Here is a 12,454-nt window from a genome sequence, read left to right on the forward strand (position 1 = left end):
TCTAGATGTTTTCTTTATAGCATTCTAGAACAGGCTTGATAGCATCTTCTTAAACTGTGTTTTCTGGACACTCTTCCAATTTTAGAAGTTACAGAGGAGGAGCCCCAAAGAGTTTTCATTTGTATGAATTATATTTATCAATATTCACATTAAAAAATAAAATTGATGCATTCAATAAAATGTTTTATTCAATCATGTAAAAATAATATTAAATCCATTAGAAATTAACATAAATACAATATTTTTCATGAAAATCCCTGTATTTTTAACAAATAATGTGTTGTAATGTAAAAGTTGTAGACTTTCTATGAGATTTTTATTTTCCTTGTACTCTTCTTGTTTGTTTTACTGAGGTTTGGTGTATTATTTAATCATTTTTGCAGTCACCTGAAGTGAAGGATTTTACCCACAGCTTCCAAATAGCCAAATAAATTATGGGCTATTTAATCCTGATGGATAAAACTCTTATACTTTAGGCAACTGCAAAAATCCTAAAACAGTATGCTACTAGAGTTCTTTTTTCTCCAAAGAACATGGAGAAAAGCAGAAAGCTTTTGGGGAAAAATACTAATTAAAAAATAAGTTTCTCTTTAAGTTTTGAACTAGCAATCTTCTATTTGCAAGGCAAGTGTGTTAACCATTATTCTATTGGAGCATTCATAGTAAAAGCAATTTTAAAAAGAATTACGAGATCCTGAAATAAAATACGACAATAGGTTTTATATTATTTCAAAATAGTTGAATGATTTTAGAGGACACTGTTTGGCACTAATGGAGAAATGGCCTAAAAACAGAAATAATTATAGAATGATTCTAATTTTCACAACTGTTATTACAATAGGATAGCAAACAGTCTAAATTCATTCATCCCAGTTCAGTCTGACTCTTCTTAATGTAAATGATGGTTTTTGTTTTTCACCTAAGGGCTATAAATATGATTAAAGATTTAGCCTGCCCTGGCAATAAAAAATCAGTGATAATCAGATTTTTTTATAAGCAATGTTTGCCAACCAGCTTCAAATAATGATTATGATGGGAATCTGGTTTATTTAATTATAAAGTCTATTTACTAAATTACAGGTTTAAACAACATAATAAAACATCTAATGAACACCATTTTTAAAAAAGGGGAATGGAGGTAAATAGATTAAGAAATCTATACTGAAAATATATTTGGTGTACTTTAGAAGCCAATTTATCCCATAAGGGAGAGTGTTCTCTAATCTGGAAGCCACAATTGAAAATTGTCTCTTCCTTAATCCTCACCAGGAAGCATCTTGTCAAAAGGAGAAATCAGAAGATGGCAGCAATAAAATCTGCAGAAATACAGCAACATTCCTAGGCAATTGGGAGGATGTAATTATAGAGATACTCCAGTCTAACAGGGTTTAAAGGGCAAAATCAGAAATGTGATCATAGAAACAAACTAGGAATGAGTCAGACTGAGATCAAATTCATAGAATATGGACTGTCTTTCAAGTGAAAATAAGATTCTCACAGTGACATTTCAGGCTAACTAAAGTTTCTACAAGCAGGTCCACACAATGTACAGTACAATAATCCAGACTGAAAATTATAAAAGGATGAATGATTATAGCATTGATTTTCCCCAGGAAAAGAACTCAAGAAAATTTTAGCCATAGTTGTTTATGGTTTGTAGAGAAGGAAAAGTGAGAAATTAAAATTAACAGAGACAATTTCACAGTCTGATCTTTATGATTTAATTATGGTTAGATATCAAGTATCATGTCTATGCATGACTTCACCCTGAACTGTATAGAACTTGGGTTGAATTTTATTTTATTTTTTTCATAAATAAAATATATGCCTATGTTAAATTTCAGAATAAAGAAAACTATCTGAGCCCCAGAGAGCTATTTCAGATATTAAAGAATATAAAGACTCCCTTTTGCTCAGATTGGACAATTTAACACAGGATAGATGTTATAGAAACTGTGAACAATTAAAAGACCCTTTGCATTTTATCAAAGAATTCATTTTGTCCCACTGGTCATAGAAAATAATATGGGTCATCAAATCTGCAAATATAGTATTTAACTTAGTGTTGGAAACATGTGGAAGAGGCCTTCATCCTGCAGTGCATAGACAGTGGCTAAAATGATGATGATAATGAGTTTCAACTACATAAATGCCTTACATACATAAACTTACATATATTACTCTAAATTTAGGCTACGAATATATCTTTTTAGTTTTGGAATTAGGGAATTATAATTTATTTAACAATTCAAAATATTGCCAGAACTGCCTACATTATGAATTAAAATTTCTGATATATATTTCCATTGCCCTATAAACATAGAATGATAAATGTTTCTTTTTAACACAAAAGCTAAATTATTAAATATAAAAATACAGTTTCCATCTTACCTTGTAAAACATGTCTCCCTCTTCCATCAACTTGCTCAACAGGATGACCATGATGTCTGGTTTGGAAGTGGCCATTGCCCATGTTGCTGGACCTGCAGTGTACAGGATGCATGATGGGTAAAAACTCATACAATGCAAAAGGTGGCAGTGAAGGAAAGCTAAAATGGGAAAACATCCTGGGCAGATAATTTCTGATGGAGAGAACAACTTGATACTGTCAAATCAACAAGCAACTTTCTCCCAGAAAAAAAGTTGGGTTTTATATGTCAGTGAATAAAATATATACTTTGCAATACTATAATTAAATTAATTTTAAAACAAGTCATAAATACGTGAGTCATTTCCAAAGAGAAAATATTCACTTAGTGGCATTACCAAGAAAACATTCTAGAAAAATGAATAAGAAGAACAAGTCTAATATTAAATAGAATTAAAATTAAATATCTATGTCATTGTACATAAATTATTGGTGTGCAATTCAAAATATGATGCAGATATATCTGAAATTTTCTGTGTCAATAATTATAATTATATAATATAATTATAATATTTTACCATGTGAAAATCTTTTAAAACTTCAGTGTTTCTGAAAAAAAATCAGTTCAAACTAAATTCTTATCTGTGAAAGTACATTCTCCTAATGCAGTTCAAAAGTCCAGTTCTGCACTACCTTGTGTTGGTTTTCAAAAACAAAAATAATAAACAAATCATTTCAGAATGAGTTTTTCGGTTAGTAAATTATCAGCTTCTGAAGCTCTTATCATCATAGAAATCATTTCAGAAGGTTCAGTGAAAACAAATGTGTAGTGTTTTACATATTTTGCAGCATTTTATAAGTGAATTTAGTCTTGAGTTCAAGTTATTCTCTGCAGCAGTAAGAAAAAATAATTATTTGAAGATGAGAAAAATTAAAAGTGGGGAATAGAAGACAGGCAGGCAAAACTGTAGAAGAGAAAAGGCAGAGCTGTTAGACCACCAAGGTTGATGATGACAGCAGTAGTAAAATATACCTCGTGGGCGACTTGGTAGTGTCTGACAGCCTTTGGGGGGAGGTGTGGGGGGGAAGATAGGAGGAAAAAAACAAAGTTGTAAGAGAGGGAGAAAAAATGGATGAAGGTGAATTTTAAAAAAGGAAAAAGCAGCAGTGAGAGGCAGGCAGCAAAGCAGCAGCAAATTTTGTGAGGCAAGAATTAAGAGACAAAAGCATATGCAGGTAATGCTCAAACCTAGAAACATCTACAGAGCAAGGTAGGCAGCATACCAGCGTAACACAGCTACTTAGATTTTCATTTTTAGACAAAGAACTATTATGAATTGCTCTCTTTAGTTTGTAAGAGCTAAATAAATAATAAATAATAATAAATCATTACTGCAACCATCACATATGGAAATGCTGAGCATTTGCATATTGAAACTGTGTATGCCTATATCACAGGAATATACTCTATGTACAGTGTTTTTACATCGAAGAAAGGTATGGAAGAGATTATTCCCTTTATGTCCTCCCTACCTATCTTGGCTCCTTTCTTCAAGAGAGTAACTACAACAGAGGTATTGCGGCAGCCCACTGCCCTATCGAGGGGGCGCATCCCACTATAATCCACATGCTCAATCATGGCACCATGATCCACCAGGAACTGAACCTAAAAAATAAACAAACAACTGAATCAGCATCATCCTGAAACAATCAATGTTATTATGTGATTAAGCTGAGGTTTCAGATTCATAGAATGCTGGTTATCATCTTTAAAGCCCTACATGATATAAGGTTGGCAGCTTTTTCTGCCCATCCTACCAGATCCATTAGGATGGATGTGTCCCCAGTCTTATCAGTAAAACGTTAATGCCTTGCAGAATCCAGGAAACATGCCTTCTTGGTAATGATGCTTGCCTGGTGAAACACTTCCCCTAGAGATCCAGATGGCTCTGATCTTGTTGACTTTCTGGAAAACCGAAAAACCTGGCTTTTCTCACAGACATTAAGGCTAGCTTGTTAGTGGTGAGTCACATAGTGATCACTGTTTCTGTGGTTGAGGATAACATGTGAGGTGCCTTGGCTTTTATATTTATTAAGTTTCTTTGTATATACCATTATTATTATTATTATTATTATTATTATTATTATTATTATTATTATTATTATTATTATTATTATTTATATACCGCCCTTCTCCCGAAGGACTCAGGGCGGTGAACAGGGCACATATAAATAGAGAATACAAAAATTAAAAAGGATTAAACAATAGCCCAGATAAAAACAATAACAATGTAAAAACCCCATTAAAAAACCTAACATCCCCCATCAGGCCAGGCCAGCTTGTTCAAATAACAAGCCGCGTCGGAAGGAGCGAAGGTCCGGTGCCATCCGGAGCTTGACCGGCAGCTGGTTCCATAAAGCCGGAGCGCCCACAGAGAAGGCCCTCCCCCTGGGGGCCACCAGCCGACATTCTCTGACTGGAGGCACCCTGAGGAGGCCTTCTCTGTGGGAACGCACAGGGCGGAGGGAAGTTGATGCCGGCAGCAGGTGCTCCCTGAGGTACTCCGGACCCATGCCATGTAGGGACTTAAAGACCATTACCAGAACCATGTTTTCTCCAAAATAAGACCTGGGCTTATTTATTTATTTTTGCCTACAAAAGAGGTCTTATTTTCAGGGGGTATCTTTTCCGTTCACCTTGCAGCGGCAGCACCAACAACCTCCTCCCCAGCCATCCCACTTCTTCTGTAGCTGAAGGAGTGGCTTCATTCTGCACTTCGGAATGGAGCTCTGGCCTGCATTTCACAGTCAGAGGCCTTTCCGGAAGGCCTCTGCAGCCGAGAACCGAGCTACAGATTTAATCCAAATCTCAGTACTTGGCTGCAGACGCCTTCTGGAAAGGTCTCTGCGAAATGCAAGCTGGAGCTCCATTCTCAGCTGCAGAATGAATCTGCTTCTTCAGCCACAGAAGAAGTGGACCGGCAAGGCAAGCGTCATCCATGGGAGGCCTGGCTGCAATTGTAAGCTCTGTTTCCCCACCCTAGCTTGATTTTTAGGCATCCATCTCGCCCAAAAACTAGTGCTTATTTTGGGGGTAGGGTTTATATTAGGCCCACCCACAAAAATCAAACTAGGGCTTATTTTGGGGGTAGGTGTTACTTTTAAGGAAACATGGTGTGTTGCTTTTACCATTTTCTATTGTAAACTATATGTCTAAACATAGGTTTAACTATATCACTAGGATTGATGTCTCTTTTGAGATCAATTGGAGGAGTATGACAAGCCAGACCATTTTGTCAGACTGGCTAACCTATTGCACAAAAATCCCAAATGGCGCAGGAAACTGGCATTTACAACATACTTGGAACTATTGCAGAAGTCATCAAGGCTTATTGCTGGTTCCTTTTCTTTAGCCCTCCAATCCAATCTTGAAGTTAACATTTAAAGGGCATATAAGCTTTTCAATACTGACAATTTCTGTGGTCTGAGAAGACAGTTAGTCACCCTATTAACTCTACCTATTAAATCAAATATGAAGGATTGACAAAGGTGTCATAGGTTTCAATTTCCATTACATTTTATAAGATGTAGCTGAAAGTATTGGATTACATAGTCCATTTTTTCCTCACTATGAACTATGGAATGAAGAACGGTGGATGCCATTTACTTCCAGTTTCAGATCATTTTACTGCAAACTGAGATTGTTTGAGGGAAAGTGGAAAGGTACCCATATTTTGGCAGTGTCATATGAATCAGTGGCTGTGATAAAGAAATGAAATAAATTATTTTCTCTTATTTAGATTTAGATTAGATTTAGATTTTATTAGATTTATATACCGCCCTTTCCTGAAGGACTCAGGGCGGTTTACAGGGCATTTTAAAATCATACCAATACAAAATACAAAGTTAAAAGACAAATAAAAGATTAAATTATCCCTGAAAATAAAACCCCAGTTAAAATTCTCAGCCTGGGCCAGAGAGCTCAAAGAGCCAAGTCTTCAGGTCCCGGCGGAATGAACGCAGGTCAGGGGCAGTCCTGAGCTCCACGGGCAGCTGGTTCCAGAGGGCAGGCGCACCCACAGAAAAGGCCCTCCCCCTGGGTGTTATCCGCCGGCAATCTTTTACCGGCGGCACCCTGAGAAGACCCTCCCTCTGCGAGCGCACTGGACGAAGGGAACTTGATGCTGGCAGCAGGTGTTCCCTCAAATATCCCAGACCCAAGCCATTTAGGGCTTTATAGGTTATTACCAGCACCTTGAATCTCACCCGGAGGGCAACCGGAAGCCAATGCAGCTTATATATAATATATAATAAATAAATAAGCAAACAAGCAAGTAATAAAAATAATAAAAACTTACCACCTCTGCATCTCCATAAAAAGCTGCTAAATCTAAAGGAGTACGCCCATTTTTGTCAGCATGATCTGTAGCAGCTCCACTCTCTACCAAAGCTCGCACTACTGAAATATGGCCTTTTAAGCAAGCCCAGCTAAGAGCCGTTAGTCCTTCTTTGTCCATTAAGGAAATTGAGGAGCCTGAAGAAAAAAAAAAGCAAAGCTGCTTATGTGCTTGCACAAGCTAAAATTATCTACACTTCATTCTTGTAGCAATCTTTCATAAAGGTTTGGTCTTATAATGATTTAGGAATGCATATATCTCATTTACAAGAAATACTGCTTATATTAGCTTGATAAATACTTTAGAGGGGAAAAAAGTCACCTAATAGCTTGTTGCTCTTGGAGTAGCTTGTAGAGTATTTTATAGTGAGAAAATGGCTTCTCAACTTTTTTTACTGCATATTGGAACAAAATTCTGGTAACATTCTTCTGCATTTTTACTCATTCCTTAAGAATGAGACAAATTTATCAGTTTGATTAGTTCTCCTATCTAATGTTAAATTCTCCAGAAACATCTCATTCTTGCATTAAAACAAGAAACAAAATGAGCCTGCTGGGTAAAAGAAAAGAATATAATCATTTAACAAAACATAGGGACTAAGAGATCAAAAATGAGATACAAAACATATTGTCTCACAAATGATAACTTTCCCCCTCTGGATAAGAGTGTCAACTGGGCAACTCATGAACAAGGAAGCCTTTAGCAGCTAAGGTTGTATAACCCATTATGGTTCACCAGTCTTTCTCTGCATCCCAAATCTTGCCAACTCTTCTTCTTTCCAACATATAATGTCATCTTGCTCTCCACAAGAAAATGTTGATGTATGTATAATTGCATATTTGCTTAGCCTAATATTTTTTTCTAATTATGAGATTATCAGGACAGAGGCAGAAATCTGGGATCCAATTCATCTACTGACTTCCTTGTTGCCCAAAAGAATCTTTGCCCAGGTTGCTCAAATGGTCACTCAGTGTATGTTGAAATGCACCTCTTGCTGGCACTGATGACTTCAACTTTTATGGTTTAGTGTGTGGGTTGGGAAGAACTAAAGATTTCATGGCCACCATGATTATATGGGTTTGTTCCAAGAAACTCCAGGCAAGACATACTTAAATGATTATACTTCAACCTTATTTGTGCATTGCAGCCAATATATTATCATCTAGATATGGACAACATTATAGCTAGCCTCTGTGCTAGATTATATAATTTCCCAATCCTGATAATAGTTTATTTAATTTATAGGGCCACTTAATTGAAATGACTCAAGGCTGATGAGATTGATTGCTGCTTATGACCTTTGTGAGGTAAACTGATAAATTATAAAGGTTGATCTCAGGTGCCTTATGAATTCGATTCTGGAAATGATTCTGGTGAGTCTCAATGATTTTATACATAATTGTATTTTCTAAACAAAGTGAACTTATGAGAAATTGCTTCTGAGTGCCTTCCCTCTGTATACTGATTTGAATGGCTGGTTTGCTTATTGCAGACTTCAGACAGATGAAACAACAAAAGCAACACCTGGAATGCTGGTGTAGAAACATAAGAAGTGAAAATGGGGCAAGTTCAAATCTGAGTCTACATCATGGCAATAAAACAGATTTAGTACATTTTTCCTCTTATTCCATCAACGGACTGCTGTTCAATGGTCTTGTTTAAGCTAGCTACCCTCTCTGAGGAGAAATCATGTGTAGCTTTTGTTGGCACAGGTCTTTGCTGATAAAAGTAACTCAAATTACCAATCTCTGGACTCTTGGAGGAAGAGGAGTTCGTGCAATAACTGGAACAGCATCATGATGTATTACCTGGAATTTATTTTTGCCTGTGGAATCCAAGGAAGCAGGATTGTCTCTGGTATTCCTCGGCTACCTGTGGCTTGAATTCATACAGTATTTCTCCTGTTTTTCTGGGGGTAGATGGAGTGTGTGTTTGTGTATCTATCTATGATGGGCTGGTGATTATCAATGTTTTGCTTTAGGAAAGGACATTTCCTACACATTTAAAAGAGGCCCTCCCAGAATTCAGCTATTCTTGGAAATTATTGCTGTCTCTTTTGTAGACAAGATGCCATGTGTGCCTAAAACTACTTTTATTAAGAATGGCTATAGTCCCAGAATGTTGCAAGTCAGAATATGCTTCCCTTTCTCCTTCCTTTTTTATCCTTGAATGAATTCACAGGGTATTTGTCTAAGATATTTTCATACTGTTCTCCTTAATCTAGGCTTGAATGATGTTTACTTCCTTGTCGCCTTGATAATAGATCCTCCCTCTCTCCATTAAGGTCATCTTAATGAGAGGGAGGTGCCCGTTCTACTTTGGAAGTTACCTGAAAGGTACCCAGCTCAGTGGCAGGGAGCTGGTGGACTGGACACTTTCGACCTTCTATTTTTCATCTTCCTGACTGACTGACTATGGGACTGCCTGACTGGACCTACCCGGACAATGATCCATTTGTCCTATTCTAGCACAGACTTATTTGCGCTCAGGGGTGCCCCCCCTTCCTTGGCGCGACCCGCCTTTGTTTCCATTGTTCCTCTTGATGACGGGCCCAATTATTGGGACCCCGAGAGATGGTTGGGCAGGGACAGGAGCCTCTATCACAAATTTAATAAGAGGCCCCTGGTGCGCTTTTTAGCAAAGTTTTTGTGGGGTTAGGGAGGGGGGTGGGTTCACAGGTTTGGTTGGAAACTGGGGGGGGGGGGGTTCCACCAACCGTTTCTCAGACCAGGCCTGGGATTGATCATGCCGTGACGGGGCTTGGGTTGGGTGCCTATGGGGCCCCGGAGTGGGGTGTGGGATTGCCTATTCCCACGGCGGTAGGGAATGGCCGCAGGTGCATGAACAGAGGGCCGTATCAATATCTGGGAGTGCGTCCCCTCTGTCTCCAAGCGGTGATGCGCTCCGACCCTCTGATTTCGGCCCGTGGTACCGGGAGCGAGGATGAGCAGCCACCTGAGCTCAGGCTCGTGTATTTCAATGCCAGGTCCATAATGAATAAGGCTCCTCTCATTCGTGAGTTGGTTGAGGAGGAGCATGCGGACCTGGCTTGCATTCCGGAGACCTGGTTGGGCCCAGAGGGCGGTGTCCCCCTGGCTGATCTTTGCCCATCAGGTTTCCGGGTGCTGCACCAGCCTCGGGGCCAGGGTAGGGGCGGTGGAGTGGCAGTAGTTGCGAGGGAGACCTTATGTCCGCGGGAGGCCACCATGGTCCAGATAGTCGGGTGTGAGTCCCTCCTCCTGAGATGCGGCCCTAGAGCTCAGTTGGGCTTGCTGCTGGTGTACTTTTCGCCTAGTCGCGTAGCAGCAGCCGTGCCTGAGCTTCTCGATATCCTCTCAGGGTTGGTGATTGAGTTCCCCAAACTTAAGGTTTTGGGTGACTTCAATCTACCATCCCTGGGGGGATCATCTGAGTTAGCTCGGGAGTTCATGGCTTCTATGACGGCCATGGACCTGATGCAGGTTATTCAGGGCCCACTCATGGGGGGGGTCACATGCTCAATTTGGTTTTTCTATCCGGATGGTGGTTGGATGATCTGGGTGGGGGCTCTCCAATGGTTACACCCCTGTCATGGACCGATCATCATCTCCTGCGGCTGGTCTTCCATTTTGCCACTCCCCGTCGTGGGGTTGTTGAGCCAATGAGATGGTTCCGCCCTAGGCGCTTGATGGACCCTGAGTGGTTCCAGGCGGCGCTTGGGTCTCCACCTGCCTCCTTTGCCCACAGCTCGGCCGATGCCCTAGTGGAAGCCTGGGAAAAGGCGGCTACAGAGGCACTCGACCGAGTTGTACCCATGCGGCCCTTGACCCGGCGCAGATCCCAATGGGCTCCATGGTTCTCCATGGAGCTCCGGGAGATGAAGCATCGGAGACGGGGCCTAGAGAGCTGTTGGAGGTCCAGTCGATCCGAATCCGACCGGCTGCCACTAAGGTCGTTCACGAGAACTTATCTCGCGGCGATGAGGGTGGCAAGGTCTAACCACTTTGCCACCCTCATCACGTCCGCAGATAATCGCCCGGCTGCCCTGTTTAGAGTAACTCGCTCCCTCCTTAATCAGGAGGCAAGGGAGGAGCACTTGCAGGGTCGTGCCAAGGAGTTTAGCCGATATCTGTCGGACAAAATCGCTCGGATCCGGACTGGTTTGGACTCCGACTGGGCAGAGTCTGACGATGAGGACACGGGCAGTCTTGTCGATGTTATCTGGGAGGAGTTTGACCCTGTGACTCCTGAAGACGTGGACAGGATCATGGGGAAGCTGAGCTCCACCACGTGTTTGTTGGACCCGTGTCCCTCCTGGCTGATTTATGCGGCCCGGGATGGGACACGAGGCTGGCTCCAGGCAGTGATAACTGCTTCTTTGAGTGAGGGTAGTTTTCCCACCACCTTGAAGGAGGCGGTGGTGAGACCCCTCCTCAAGAAGCCTGCCTTGGACCCAGCAATATTAAACAACTTTCATCCGGTCTCCAACCTTCGCTTCCTTGCGAAGGTTGTTGAGAGCGTGGTGGCGCAGCAGCTCCCTTTGTTCTTGGATGAAGCTGATTATCTAGACCCGTACCAATCGGGCTTCAGGCCCGGGTACAGCACGGAGATGGCATTGGTCGCGCTGGTGAATGATCTCTGGTGGGCTCGGGACAGGAGTTGTTCCTCTGTCCTAGTCCTATTAGACCTCTCAGCGGCTTTTGATACCATCGACCATGGTATCTTGCTGCGACGTCTCAGGGGGTTGGGAGTGGGAGGCACAGTTTTTCAGTGGTTCTCCTCCTACCTTCTGGGACGTTCACAGTCGGTGTTGGCAGGGGGGAAGAGGTCGACCTTGAGGCCTCTCATTTGTGGAGTTCCTCAGGGATCGGTCCTCTCGCCTCTCCTGTTCAACATCTATATGAAGCTGCTGGGTGAGATCATTCGTGGTTTTGGAGTTGGGTATCATCAGTATGCTGATGATACCCAGCTTTTTATTTCGACCCCAAACCACCCCAGTGATGCCCTCGACGTGATGTCCCGTTGCCTGGAAGCGGTCCGGGTCTGGATGGGGAGGAACAGGCTTCGGCTCAACCCTGACAAGACTGAGTGGCTGTTCGTGCCGGCATCCCGGGAAATTCAGATTACTCCATCTCTTGCCATGGGGGGTGAGTTATTACCCCCTGTAGATAGGGCGCGCAACTTGGGGATCCTCCTAGACTCACAGCTCTCTTTAGAAGATCATATTGGAGCTATGACTAGGGGGGGCTTTGCCCAGGTTCGCCTGGTGCGCCAGTTGCGGCCCTATCTGGACTGGGATGCCTTGCGTACAGTCACTCATGCGCTCGTGACCTCTCATCTGGACTACTGTAATGCTCTCTACATGGGGCTGCCCTTGAAGACCACTCGGAGGCTCCAACTGGTGCAGAATGCAGCCGCACGAGTTGTGTTGGGAGTCTCCCGATACTCCCATGTTACACCTTTGCTGCATTGGCTGCCGGTTGCCCTCTGGGTGAGATTCAAGGTGTTGGTAATGACTTACAAAGCCCTACATGGCATGGGTCCGGATTACCTACGGCAACACTTGCGGCCGGCATCAACTTCCCTCCGTCCAGTGCGCTCCCACAGAGAGGGCCTCCTCAGGGTGCCTCCGATCAAAGAATGTCGACTGGTGGCCCCTAGGGGGAGGGCGTTCTCTGTGGGCGTGCCAGACCTGTGGAACCACTTGCCG

General features: G+C 42.0%; 1 protein-coding gene across 1 annotated transcript in view; it reads right to left on the minus strand.

Annotated features, from left to right (window-relative positions):
* TANC2 (tetratricopeptide repeat, ankyrin repeat and coiled-coil containing 2) overlaps positions 1-12,454 on the minus strand; it is a 370,144-nt gene that overhangs the window by 15,563 nt on the left and 342,127 nt on the right. Inside the window, exons 21-23 of the mRNA XM_083378993.1 lie at positions 6,727-6,902; positions 3,902-4,034; positions 2,392-2,483 (exon numbers count right to left, since the gene is read on the minus strand). Coding sequence (XP_083235119.1) covers positions 2,392-2,483; positions 3,902-4,034; positions 6,727-6,902 — 401 coding nt within the window. The remainder of the gene's footprint in view (positions 1-2,391; positions 2,484-3,901; positions 4,035-6,726; positions 6,903-12,454) is intronic.

The sequence above is a fragment of the Vipera ursinii genome (genome assembly GCF_947247035.1).
Source record: "Vipera ursinii genome assembly, chromosome: Z".
NCBI classification, from domain to species: domain Eukaryota; kingdom Metazoa; phylum Chordata; class Lepidosauria; order Squamata; family Viperidae; genus Vipera; species Vipera ursinii.